At 44.4% G+C, this 14091-nt stretch overlaps 1 protein-coding gene across 20 annotated transcripts in view; it reads left to right on the top strand.

Moving 5' to 3' along the window:
* The window catches only part of BACH1 (BTB domain and CNC homolog 1), a 79975-nt gene that overhangs the window by 43082 nt on the left and 22802 nt on the right, over positions 1–14091 (top strand). For 6 of the 20 annotated variants that reach the window (XM_069578088.1, XM_069578005.1, XM_069578098.1 and 3 more), the window contains exon 6: positions 55–3291. The exons of 3 other annotated variants lie outside the window; for them this stretch is intronic. In XM_069578088.1, coding sequence (XP_069434189.1) covers positions 55–113 — 59 coding nt within the window. In that variant the 3' untranslated portion in view covers positions 114–3291. Of the gene's footprint in view, positions 1–54; positions 3292–14091 lie in introns of those variants that run through there. 11 more of the 20 variants (XM_069578149.1, XM_069578068.1, XM_069578154.1 and 8 more) reach the window with 5 other exon arrangements.

The following is a 14091-nucleotide window of genomic DNA, read 5'->3' as shown; positions in this document are numbered from 1 at the left end:
CTCTTAAGGGAATTCCTTTGACATCAGCCTTTGACTTTTCCTTCATTTCCACAGGAGAGGCAGAAATGATCTGCCACTTGGATGCCGAAAATTCCCACGTGGAAATGCAGTAAGGCTTTGAAAGAAAGAAAGAAAGTGAAGTCGCTCAGTCATGTCTGACTCTTGTGACGCCATGCACTGTAGCATATACCAGGCTCCTCTGTCCATGGGATTTTCCAGCAAGGGTACTGAAAACTTCTCAGTTTTAAAGAATAACAGCTATTAGCAATGATTCTTCCCAGTGTTCGAAGTAAATAAGAAAGTGAAAAACATATCAAACAGTAGTTAAACAGGTTGAAACCTCTGCAGACACTTCTGCTCTAAAGAAATAGCCTGCAAAAGATTAATCATCTGGCCTTCTTACAACATACTGGTTTAAAAGAAAATTTTCTTCCAAGTAATGCTGGCAGAGTTCCATGCTACTGAAAAGTAAGGTGTCACCTCCTCGGGCATACTGCTGTAGGCCTGAAGTGGGAACACGTAGAGACCATCGCTCCTGAACCTTGGCGTGTTGCTCTTTCAGCTCTTGCTAAAAGTGGAGACTGGTTGGCCTGCAGCTGTGATCCTGGGCGATGTTGGAAACAGGAACCCCAGGCAGGAGGCTGGCCTCTGGCAGAGGCTCCTGATCCTCCTCAGTGTCGACTTTAAGAGTCCTGGCTGCATCAGCAGTAGATAAGTGTCATTTCCCTCCTTTCCTCTTCATCTCTTCTATATCTGGGTCCAGCATGATCTTTCTGTTTTCTCACATTCTCATCCTTTTGGGAGGAGAAATAAAACTCAGGACACAGTGGCATGAGCTCCTGCAATGGCAGCCTTGGCTTAGCCTCCCTGGAATCTGGAGTGCTCACCCGGGTCAAGGCTGGGGGCCTGCCCGCCGAAGGCCACTCGTACAAGGGAACCCGCTGTCGCAGGGAAAGATGGCCTGCGTTTATCAGGAGTGGCAGTTCATTTCCCATCCTGTCTCTGAAATTCTGTGGTTTCTTTGTAAAAAGCATTACGATAGATCAAAATGTGTCTACGACAACCATGCAGGTTTGTGAGATAGGCTAAAAACATAATTTTGCTCCATTTGTGGGTTTGAATTTGAAAGCCAGATTTAGTCTTGCTCTCCTCCCCAAATCTAGTACGTAAGGGCACACCCATCATTTTGGACTCGGGCATTTTAAAATCGGTCTTTGTGTTTATTCAATCCTGTTTTAAGATAGTTTTCTAATAATCTGAACCCTTATCCCATGCCATTATGCAGTGGTTCTTAGCCATTCTGCTGTTACAGAAAGCTGTGGACCTGTCAATGATGAAAGCAACATTGAATATTTGCATTCAGAGAAACATTTGCAGAATCCAGTTGGAAAGGGTATGGAAAGTAATTTTTAGGGTTTGGATTGGAAAGTACTTCATTTCACTGAGGTTAGACACCTGACCTCTATAGATTGCATCTTGAGTCTGGCAGAGGGCTTGTGTAGTTAACGTGTAGGACTGGGTCTGAAGCCAGTAGGCCTGTGAGGCGACGTGGGGACCAGGCTTCCCATTTCAGAGTAATTCGTCAAATGTTACCCTTTTTCACGGGGGCGGGTGTTGTGGGAGCTATTGCCACCATCTTTTCAGTGGTTTGTATGTTATTTCTATTATCAGCTTAGCTGTTGTAGGAGAAAACTAGTTGGACTTCTTTATTTTCTAGAGGCTTTTATAAGTACATCTAAGAATTTGTCAGGGAGAATATAATTCTATGATAATGAATCCCATCCTACAAAACAGTGATCAATTGTGTGTGTGTGTGTATGTGTACTCCCATCTATTTCTTTGATACTTGTAATTTTAAATTCAAAATATAAAATAATATGAAACCTTTTCTGGTTTACAGCGTGTAAAGTCTTACCAAGCCGATGGACTCCTTCATTCCCTACCTCAGTGTGCACTCGGCTGTTTTCCGCACTGGTCTGTGTATGTGCAAACGTCAGTCTTGTACTTTAATTGCTACTGTAAATAACTGCTTTGAAAGATTACTTCCTATTTTATGATGAAACCTAGCTGTCTCCAGAGTTTAAATACAATTTTTAAGGCACTTGGATTAAATTTCTCGCTACATATAAACAGTTTAGCATTAAGATTTATTTTAATGATACTCTAATTATCAGCCAAGTGTATTATTTCATAAAATAGAGCATTACTTTTAATAACCAGCATGTAATACAAGTAACTACACTACCTCATACCTACATGATTTTCAAGTTGTAATCCAGAGGAACAGAGAGATAAAAATTTTTTTATCTTTGTCTTTTGGCCATAAAGTGGGGAAGTTTTTTATATATTGCATAGCATTACACATTTATGCCTATTTTAACATTAACTTCTAAAGAAGTTTTTTCTAAGAAAATTTGTTTTAAATTGATTTTTTTTGATGCTGCCGAAGACAAATGACAGGATTATGTGTATACAGTGTATATCTTTTCCTTCATGCAGAGTTTTGCAAAGGTGATTTTCAGTTTGTATATGGTGTGTATTTACACGATTATGGTTCCTTATTTTATGAGTTAGCCTTCTCACTGCTTGATGATTTTTAAAAGCTGTTAGGTCTAACTCAGTAAAATAACCATACCTTAAAGCGTTTCTCATTATTTGAATCCTGCAGCTGTAGCAAATAATTTGTTAAATTGCTATATTCAGAACAAACATGGATATAAATCTAAGTACTACATCTGTACATCTTATAATTTACTATAGCTTAATGCTTAACTAATTTAAAATAAGGAATCAAATATATTTGACACAGTAGACGATACAGGTTGCATGTGGACATTCAGCCACATTAACAACTTGGAGAAAAAAAATTAAAAAATGGCAATGTTATAATGAATTCTCAGGTGAACTTTTTTCAGTTATGAAACATCTATTTTGAATTTGTAAATATTTTAACTGTTTTATTAAAGCGTGTAATAAACTATTCTTTGAAACCTGTTGGGCAGAATGAAAATTTAAAGCCATAATGGCAAAAGATGGCGTACCGATTGTAAAATAAACAAATAATAACAGCTATTGATTTTTTTGTATCTTTCATAATATAATTTTCTAACAATGCAATAAAACCACTAAATTTATATATCCATATCCTATCAAGGTCATGTTTCATTAAAGGTGAACTTTCATAGTACTTAATTTACATTTTCTTCCTAATGTGCTTACCCAAATGTAGCGAAACTAGAAATGTTAGATGTTGATAGTAAAATGACAGTTCAATAAAAGTCTCGAAAACTGCTTCTGATCGACTAGATTTGTACATTCCATTTCCATTTTCTCACCTCATACGAATTTACTAAGTTCGGTCTTTTGGTCAATAAACGGTATGGCTCTGGCATCTGTATGAAGGAGTCTTTTTCATTAGTTGATTATCATGCCTGAAAAGAAGGTTCTCAGCAATCATCAGGTGTTTAAAGAAGCACAGGTTTTAACCTTGTTTCTGATTTAATTTTAGTCTTCGGCTAGAGCTGTAGGGTTATTTAAGGGGTATCTCTTTCAGTCCTCAGTTTTCAAAAATTTATCTGCAGAATGAAATCAACCAGGTTACATTCAACGTCTAACCAGGCCTTTGTAATCATGCTTCGGGCAGCTGCTCAGAGTTACCAGCAATCCAGATGAAGGTCTTCTGGTCTAGTTATTGTGAGTCTCCTTTGGGGATAATGTTGCATGGTGGGTGGAGGCTTAGTTTTGACCTTAGGCACTGACTGTTTCTGGGGGAGAGACTTCACCATTGCATAATACCTTCATGTGCTCTTATCCTTCCGAGGGGTTTCTGGCACCCAGGGTAGATTGAGGGAGAGCTCCCCCTAGGGGCTTGGAGGCTACATCCTATGCTGCTGCTGCTGCTGCTAAGTCGCTTCAGTCGTGTCTGACTCTTTGCGACCCCATAGACGGCAGCCCACCAGGCTCCCCCGTCCCTGGGATTCTCTAGGCAAGAACACTGGAGTGGGTTGCCATTTCCTTTTCCAATGCATGAAACTGAAAAGTGAAAGTGAAGTCGCTCAGTCGTGTCCGACTCTTTGTGACCCCGTGGACTGCAGCCTACCAGGCTCCTGTGTCCATGGGATTTTCCAGGCAAGAGTACTGGAGTGGGGTGCCATTGCCTTCTCCACATCCCTATGTGAACAGGCATATTCAGATTGGAGCCTCAGAGATGAGTAGGCTGCCCCTTGCAAATCATGTTTAGACCTAAGAAAGCTGCCTTCCCAGGGATGTTTTCTCCTTTACATGGACTTAAGCAATCCAGAGGCACCTACAGACAAGCCACGTGGGATTGCTGAGGGACCAGCCTTGGATCCTCGGTCCTGCATACAGACTGGAATTGGGTGGCAAGCGTAGGGTCAGTGACACTGGCCTGGCACTGCCAGTTAAAAGCTAGAACCTTACCAGCACACTGTAATGCACTGGGACCCAGCTGCCTTGAAAAAAGCAGGAAAGCAGCACACATGCTTCCCAGTTCTAGCAGCCCTGTGAAGTCCTCGCTGGAAGTCATGCCTTGAGGTTGCCTGCCCAGGCTGAGGGCTCACACTGCAGGGCTTTGCTCGCAAGGCTGTTGTGCTCTTGGTGTTGCATGGGACCCCTACAGTTGTGCTGCTGCAAGCTCATTTTTTCCACGTTGCACACATTTTCTAAGGCCCTTTTGCTGTTTTTCAGTTGCTAAGTTGTGTCTAACTCTTTTCAACCCCATAGACTGCAGCACGCCAGGCTTCCCTATCCTTCAGCATCTCCTGGAGCTTGCTCAAACTCATGTCCATCAAGTCAGTGATGCTGTCTAACCATCTCATCTTCTGTTGCCCCCTTCTCCTCCCACCTTCAATCTTTCGCAGCATCAGGGTCTTTTCTGATGAGTTGGCTCTTTGCATCAAGTGGCCAGAGTATTGGAGCTTCAGCTTCAGTAGCAGTCCTTCCAATGAATATTCAGGACTGATTTCCTTTAGGATGGACTGGTTGGATCTCCTTGCAGTCCAAAGGAGTCTCAAGAGTCTTCTCCAACACCACAGTTCAAAAGCATCAATTCTTTTCCACTCAGCCTTTATGGTCCAACTCTCACATCCATATATAACTACTGGAAAAACAATAGCTTTGACTGTACTGACCTATTTTGGCAAAGTGATGTCTCTGCTTTTTAATATGCTGTCTAGGTTCGTCATAGCTTTCCTTCCAAGAAGTAAGTGTCTTTTAATTTCATGGATGCAGTCACCATCTGCAGTAATTTTGGAGCCTAAGAAAATAAAATCTGTCACTTTTTCCACTTTTCCCTTTTTTGTTTGCCGTGAAGCAATGGGACCAGATACCATGATATTCACTTTTTTGAATGTTGAGTTTTAAGAGAGCTTTTACACTTTCCACTTTCACTTTCGTGAAGAGGCTCTTTAGTTCCTCTTCGCTTTCTGCACTTGAGTGGTATCATCTGCATATATGAACTTGTTGATATTTCTCCTGGCAATCTTGATTCCAGCTTGTGACTCATCCAGTCTGGCATTTTGCATTATGTGCTCTGCATATAAGTTAAACAGGGTGACAAAATACAGCCTTGATGTACTTCTTTCCCAATTTTGAACCAGTCTATTATTTCATGCCTGGTTCTAACTGTTGCATATTGACCTGCATACCGGTATCTTAGGAGCCAGATAGGGTGGTCTGGTATTCCTATCTCTTTTAAGAATTTCCCACGGTTTATTGTGATCCACACAGCTTTAGCATAGCCAGTGAAGCAGAAGCAGATGTTTTTCTGGAATTCCCTTACTTTTTCTGTGGGCAGGGGTATTTCTGTCAGCTGAATTTAGGTCCATAGGCAGTAGAATCTGGCAAGTGGGCACTGAGTGGTATCAGGGAAACTTGAGTCAAGGAAACTCTCTGGGGTACTCGTTGTCTGCCACAGCCTTTGGGCACACTGGGTATGTGTTCTGGGCATGTAGCTGTGCTAATGGTTGGATATTGGCTCAATTTCAAAACCAAGTGGCACAAATAAATGCTACTCGTGTGTGTCATGATTAACTCTGAGTCACTTTAGAGTCTTGGCATGGAGCTGTTACCACTTCTGAGTCTCCAAAGGAGTGCTGTTGATCCTGTGAAGGGTGACCCGCACCTCTGCTGAAGTCCTGGCACCTATGGCTTAAAGATGTTCACTCAGCCTTTTCAAAAGCCCACAGAGGCAGTTAGGACCCCACAGAAAGTCATATTTTACAAGTAAAATATAAGCCACAATGACCGTCCAAATTCAAAAGGCTCACAGTCTGGTTTAAAATCTCTTACCCAAGCCACTTGTGCTAGCTACTGTGAAAACCCACTGGGCCCAGTGCAAGCCTCCAGGCAACACCAAAGTTAAGATCCCCTGGCCTCCACTGTGCGCCATGGTGCCAGGAGTTTCCAGATCACATGGGTCCTTCACCACCCAATTCTGTTCTGATTGTGGTTTCTCAGTATCTCTAAACACTGCCCTCCACCTGCCCCCTACCACACCCCCACCGAATATTTGGTATCTGGGAGTCCCTTGCTGGGTGATGAGCAAGTAGAGAAATAAAATGAAGGAATGGTGGGTGGAAAACCAAAAGGAAACAATAAACCATAGTTGAAGATGTAGCTTAGAGAGAGATCTGGGTGTGAACTCTGGGACCAGGCAAGTTTGTGTCATCAGTTCCCTGTTGGAGGAAATGAACGTTTCCCTGCTCCTGGTTTCCACAAAGATTTTGAGAGATTTCCTCTAAGCAGCGGCACACTGCGCGTACTGCCTCTGCTTCATGTGCAGTGGGGCTGAACACAAGAGGTGCTGCATGCGTATCCCAAGAGGAAGAAGGTCCATGCCCAAGTGGAGAATAGCCAGTTATTTTTCCAAATTCATGAATCAACTCCCACCTCTCCAGAGATGGAAGGGGTAAAGAGGTTAACAAATGATCTTCTCCCAGAAACCAGAGTGTAGGAGATTAAAGTGGAAATGTGGGAAGCAGCTATGTGGAGGCAGTGACTGGTGGAGAAGGCAATGGCATCTCACCCCAGTGTTCTTGCCTGGAGAATCCCAGGGACAGGGGAGCCTGGTGGGCTGCCGTCTCTGGGGTGCACAGAGTCAGACATGACTGAAGCGACTCAGCCGCAGCAGCAGCAGTGACTGGTGACTTGGGAAAGCTTATGCTGTTACTGGGTGTGTACTCAGTCGCGTCGGACTGTTTGTGACCTTATGGAAAGCTTCCAAGAGGAGAAACAGCAAGATAGAGAAGCAGGCCTCGGTGAAGGTTGTGAGCTCATGTTCCCAGCCTCCCCACTTCCTTCTCTGCCTCTAGAGGTTCAGGGTTAAAAACAAAGTGTCACCTTGTGCGTAAGCCCAAACATTTCTTTTTGCTCTCCTTCACCTCTGTTATCTACACTGTTCTAGATTTTGGATGTTTATTTTCATTTTTTAATTTTTTTTAAATTCTGGCTGCACTGGGTCTTTTCGTGGTGGGCAGGGCTTTCTCTTGGAGAAGGCAATGGCACCCCACTCCAGTACTCTTGCCTGGAAAATCCCGTGGACTGAGGAGCCTGGTGGGCTGCAATCCGTGGGGTCACTAAGAGTTGGGCACGACTGAGTGACTTCACTTTCACTTTTCATTTTCATGCATTGGAGAAGGAAATGGCTCCCCACTCCAGTATTCTTGGCCTGGAGAATCCCAGGGCCGGGGAGCCTGATGGACTGCCATCTGTGGGGTCGCACAGAGTCGGAGACCACTGAAGCGACTTAGCAGCAGCAGCAGCAGGGCTTTCACTAGTTGCGGTCCACGGGCTTGGTTCCCCCCTCAGGGACTGAACCCATGTCCCCTGCACTGGAAGGTGAAGTCTTACTGTTCTAGAAGTGTAAATGAAAAGAGAATGGAAAGGATTTTAAAAACTGTCACATACCCTCTCTTCATTTAGAAAGAACTGTCTTTTCAGCGGACACTGTTTCCCTTCTCCCCCTTTAGTTTCCATTACCCACTGTCTGGAAAGCCACTGTTTCCTAAACAGTTAACTTCCTTCTTTCAGGAGACTGGACCTAAATAATTTTCTAGATACTGTCTTGTTAGGCATGTTTCTGGTGTGATAGTAATCTCTTTTGAGGCAGTCTTGCAAATAGTACCCAGAGCACGATTAAATATGGAAATATTCACTGTAATTTAATCTTTCTAAAATAAAACCTCTTTGATCCACCTCAGAAACTTTGAGTCTTTTTGCTTTGGACTATTAATTTCAAAGAATTTTCTTTTGTGAAATCACTAAACTTCTGTTTGGTTTGCTTTGATTTAAATGATAACAACCTTAAATGAACAGGACCACTACCAGTACCTTTGAAATAAATTTTTCTTTAAAAAAAAAAAATTTTTTTTTAACATCGTGTTTCAGACTTCTTTGAGATTTTTATTTGCTTTTTTTTTTTTTTAAGAAGACCTCATCTACTGTGCTCAACATCTGATATTTGAGGTGTCTGTTGTAAATTTAGTTTGCCAAGAAATCCTTCATACCATGCCTAGAAATCTGGGTATCTGCTCAGACAGCCCTGTTGTGGCTCACCAGATACATTAGTATAACCTGGGAGGGGAGCTTGGTGTGGAGTCAAGAATGGAGTTTGAGAAGAATGAGGAGTGGAGCATGTATAAATTAAAAGAGTTCAAGCTGCTAAGATAAAGTAGGAGAATTTGGCTAGTCCAAGCACTTCATAGACGGGCCTTGTTTTCGCTAGGGTCTGGCGGAGCTGACAGCTGCAACTGTGTTTTAAATAGGCTAAAAAGGAAGTATGCCCTTCAGGATTAAAGGAATTGCACAGATTTAAGTAATGACTCAGGCAAAAGTCCAGGTCTTTTCAGAAGGAGGACGATGGGGACAGAAGGAACATGGACCTGGAGTGAAGACGCTGAGTTTTTAAGCCAGGTTTTGACACTCCATTACTGAACAGCTGTAGGAAAGTGCATTTAATTTCTCCTGTTGCTTCTTTATCTGTACATATGCCATACTGGGTCTTCTGGCCCTTGAGACCAGAGTCAGATTGACTCAAACTTTCATTCATATTCTTTGAAAGTCCTAGTCAGCTATTCAACACATAGTGAGTGAATACTCTCCTTAAATTGGGAAGGAACGGTATTCTGGAGAGTGAACGTGGGTATTTGTGGTGCAATTGGCTTAGAGCCTCATGGTGATTCTGTCTTAGGTACATCAGTTCAGTTCAGTTGTTGCTCAGTTGCATCCGACTATGGACCCCTCTGTGGACCCTATGGACCGCAACACACCAGGCTTCCTGGTCCATCACCAACTCCTGGAGCTTGCTCAAATTCACGTCCGTCGAGTCGGTGATGCCATCCAACCATCTCATCCTCTGTCGTTCCCTTCTCCTCCTGCCCTCAATCTTTCCCAGCATCAGGGTCTTTTCTGATGAGTCAGTTCTTTGCATCAGGTGGCCAGAGTATTGGAGCTTCAGCTTCAGCCTCAATCCTTCCAATGAATATTCAGGGTTGATTTCCTTTAAGATTGACTGGTTTGATCTCCTTGCTGTCTTAGGGAGTTTCTTCCATCCAAATAGTTCACTTTATCATTTCTTGTGCTATATTTTAGATATTGTTGATAAAGTCATTAAAGTCAATAGCTTTCTTTAACTTCATAAGTAAGCAGGTAAGTTAAGTAAGGAAGCAAACGAAATACTCCCTGGATATGGGATTAAGAGGTTCAAACTATTACATATTAAAATAAGCTACAAGCATATATTGTGCAGCAGAGGAAGTATAGTCAGTATTTTGTAATAACTAAATAGAGCATAACCTTTAAAATTGTCACTGTATTGTATACCTATAAAATATAATATTGTACATCAACTATACTTCAGTAAAAAACTGCCTCTGGCACTAGAGCTGAATAGGTAGAGTAGGCTTTATTGCAGTTTGGGGGAATATACTTATTTCACTATCATATAGACAGCTTCAGTGTAAACACTGTACAATAGCTCCGTCTTGAGGTCTCCCCCTGCCCTGGGGGATTTTCACAGCCTGCCCGGCCTCACGTGGGGTCTCAGCCACATGCCAGCTCACCGACTCTTGCCTCTTCCCTCCTCCCCCTGATTGCCCTGGGGAGCCCACGTGCAGCTCTCTCCTCTCTCAGTCTCTGAAGATGGCTTTGGACCATCTCACTTGCAAACCCCGACAAGGGCTCAGCAGAACAGTGGGGATTTCATGGAGCAGGACTGTCTCTTCTAGAAGGTAGCTCATTCATTCATTCAACAAAATCATAGTAAGCTCCAAGAGGAACCACTAAACACTGTTTTGGCTCCAGTGACCCATGAGAGAAAGAGAGATGAAAATCTCTATCCTCACCGAGTTTACATTCTAGTCCAGACAAAGGGACCAGAAGCAGAAATATAAAGCATTGAGTATATTAGAAGGTGAAAAAGGCCTTGAGAAAAATAAGCACAGAAGCAGAAGATCAGAGTGGGAGCTTTGTACAAAGTGGCAAAGGAAAGTCATCTGAGAAGGTGCCATTTGAATAAAGAACTGAGGGGAGTTAAGTGAGCTTTAGTTGGTTATACTTTGAAGATTATTTTTTTACTTATGATGTAAAAAATGGAGAAGAGATCAATCTTGTATGGCTATAGTAAGAATCAAATAAAACAATGTATGGAATAATTCCTTTTAGAAAACCAGTTAGTACATAAAATGAAAGTTGCTCAGTCGTGTCCGACTCTTTGCCACCCCATTGACTGTAGCCCACCAGGCTTGTCTGTCCAAGGAATTCTCCAGGCAAGAATTCTGGAGTGGGTAGCTGTTCCCTCCTCCAGGGAATCTTCCCAACCCAGGGCTTGATCCCAGGTCTCCCACCTTGCAAGTGGATTCTTTACTGTCTGAGTCACCAGGGAAGCCCAATTAGTACCTAGCTAGCATATAGTAAATTTTAGTCTTATTATATAGAGTGGTGCCCTCTAATACAGTACCTACTAGCCACAAGAAGCTGTTTAAACGTACGTGAATTCAAATGAAGTAGTATTAAAAATTCAATTTCTCAGCCTCACTAGTGACATTTCAAGTTCTTGACAGCCACACGTTGCTGCTGGCTGCCACTGCACAGTGCAAGCATGGACCATTTCTATCACTGTAGAAAGTTCTATTGCATACTGCTAAATAGAGAGTCTAACGCTGATACGTCAAGGAAAATACAGTCTTGTCATGGGACATTGTTGTCTTAGAATTTCAGCTCAACCCCCATAGCTGAGGACAGGGGGAGACATTGATTGCACACATTAAAGAGAGATGTCAGCATACACATGTGTACAGGGCTTACTGCACACGTGTGTGCTCAGTTGCTCAGTTGTGTCTGACACTTGCGGCTCCGTGGACTGTAGCCCATAAGGCTCCTCTGTCCATGAGGTTTCCCGGGCAAGAATACTGGAGTGGGTAGCCATTCCGTCCTCCAGGGGATCATCCCGACCCAGGCATCGAACCTGCGCCTTCTGCATCTCCTGCATTGGTGAGCAGATTCTTTACCATGGAGTCACTTGGGAAGCACCTCCAGGGTTTACTAGCAGAGGCCGGATGAGAATTCTGGCCAATCTGGTCTCCAGTCTAGATAAGCCTCGAGGTCCATGAGAGACTAGATGCTTTCAGGTGAGTTCATCAGAGTGGAGGCTGCTGTGGGGCACGGATGGGGAGTTTCTGATCCTCCCAGTTAAGTGAAAGGGGACCAGGAGAACCTCACCCAGATGGGGTGTCTCTGGAAGGGGAGGCCAACATCTGCTCCCAGCTGGATGCATCTGACCTGAGATACTAGTGTGTTTCCCCCTGGGCTGGTCTCCGAGGCAAGTACGAAAGGGTTCTTGTGGAATCTTGTGGCGCCCAGAGGCCAAAAGTATGAGATGGGCTCGAGGGGCCTTAGACACAGGAACAGAAAGTACCAGATCCTTGTCACCCTTCCCCCTGTGTTGGAACCGTTGTGGAATTTTTGAGCACTCCCCGGGCACCTGGCTCGTCCCTTTCCTGTCAAATAGGAAAGGTATTTGTCCTGTTCTTCTCCTTCCCTGTATAAAGAAATTAAACGTATCCCACCCAATCAGCAGATGACTCACAGGCTTCCTACTCCATTCCTTTGTTCCCTGGCTACCAAAACAGGCAGATGACCCATATTTGTCATGGGCTTCCAGGTGGCGATAGTGGTGAAGAACCCATGTGCTGATGCAAGAAACATGAAACGTGGGTTCGATCCCTGGGTCTGGTAGATCCTCTGGAGGAAGGCGTGACAACCCACTCCAGTATCCTTGCCTGGGAAATCTCATGGATGGAGGAGTTCATGGGGTCACAAAGGGTCAGACACAACTGAAGTGACTTAGCACACACACTCCCTAACCATTGGAAAAGCCGGCCTGCTCACAGCGTCTCCTGCTCTAATAAGCTCTATTCTCCTTTCATTCTGTCTTGTGTCTGGAAGTTCTTTTCTGACCTGTGCATGGACCGTAAAGAACCTGATGCGTGCTGTTAAGAATTTTCCGGGGGGAGCCGGCCATCTGTGTGCAGGGAGAGGTCCCAGCTCCTCAGGGGAGAGGTCTAATGATGGGAAGGCCCGCTGAGCTGCAGGTGAGAGTGGGCTGGGCAGAGAGACAGCAGGGCAGCCTGCCCTGTTACCACAGAGGGGCCCACCTTGCTGCCAAGTGTGTGCCACGGCAGGTAAGTAGGCTGGAGCCCTGTAAGGACCTGCCTTCATCCTGTCTCTCAGTTGTGTCTGACTCTTTGTGGCCCCATGGACTGCAGCACGCCAGGCCCCCCTGTCCATCACCAACTCCCGGAGTTTACTCAAACTCATGTCCATTGAGTCGGTGATGCCATCCGACCATCTCATCCTCTGTCATCCCCTCCTCCTCACAAGGGACAAGACATTTGTACAGTGAAGGCGAGTGTCAGATGGAGCAGTAACTGTCAGATGTTGCTTGGAAGGTGCCTCACCCATGTCCCTGTGGGAGATCCCTGAGGGGACCACGGAGATGCACCCTCTATCCCCAAGGGAAAGCTGCTGTCTGGTTGCCTCCCTGGATGAAAGGGATCAACAGTAAAGAGAAAATTAAAAACAGAGGCCCAAGGAGGAGGAACCAGAGCCAGGGAGTAAAGAAGACGCCATGTGTCCATTCTGGGGCGGGTCCCAGAGCCGGGAGACCGAGTAGATGTGGTTAAGGCAAGTCACAGAACCAGACGAGCAGGGCTGTGGTATTCACCTCGTCCAAAAGGGGCAAGTGCTCCTCTGGGCCTACCGTCTGTCGCAGGGCAGGTCAGCTGTTACCAGATCTTCAGGTTTTCTGTTCTTTCTGTTTTTTGATGTAAATCATTTTGAAAGTCTTTACTGAATTCATTACTGTGTGGCTTCCTGTTTATGCTTTGTTCTTTTGGCCACAAAGCACGTGGGGTCTCAGCTCCCCGACCAGAGATTCAACTCATACCTCGTGCACTGAAAGGTGGTCTCAACCTCTGGACCGCCAGGGAAGTCCCCAGGTGTTTTCAAAAGAAGCCAGACCTCTGGATTTTGGTGTGAAGCTATGCTATTTTTGAAACGCAGTGTATATTTTGAATAGATTCTTTTCCAGGGTTTTGAACACCTGAAAATAAAAACTAATCTTTGAGTCAAAAACAATGGTACAGTTTTGAGATTTGCCCGAGCTGCCACCAGGGGGTAGGGAAGAGACATCGCAGAGTATAACAAGCGGTGGAAGAAAGAGTGAACGTTACAGGACTGTCTTTTCTGAATCTGGCCCATGTAATGCACCAGGTATGTACAGTATTTAACTAAAAGGTTTAGTTTTTATTTCCAGGTCCGGGATATATCGTTGCACAGAGGCTTTCGCTAGTAAAGTGTGCAGATTTTGTTCTCTGTTCCCTGATTGAAGTCTTGCGGTCTGACTTTTCTCTCCATCTACCCCTTATGGAGCTAGTTTCTCGGAGTCACTCTTAAATTATCTGTTCTTGCTTGCTCTTCTAGGCCTCCACCATCCAGCAGGGACTCGGGTTGTCCTGGGGAGGCCCACAGATTCTCTGACACTCCTCCATTGACAAATGGGATCTATGTCATGGC

Source organism: Ovis canadensis, chromosome 1 (genome assembly GCF_042477335.2).
Source record: "Ovis canadensis isolate MfBH-ARS-UI-01 breed Bighorn chromosome 1, ARS-UI_OviCan_v2, whole genome shotgun sequence".
NCBI classification, from domain to species: Eukaryota; Metazoa; Chordata; class Mammalia; order Artiodactyla; family Bovidae; genus Ovis; species Ovis canadensis.
This window is presented reverse-complemented; position numbering and strand designations above follow the sequence as displayed.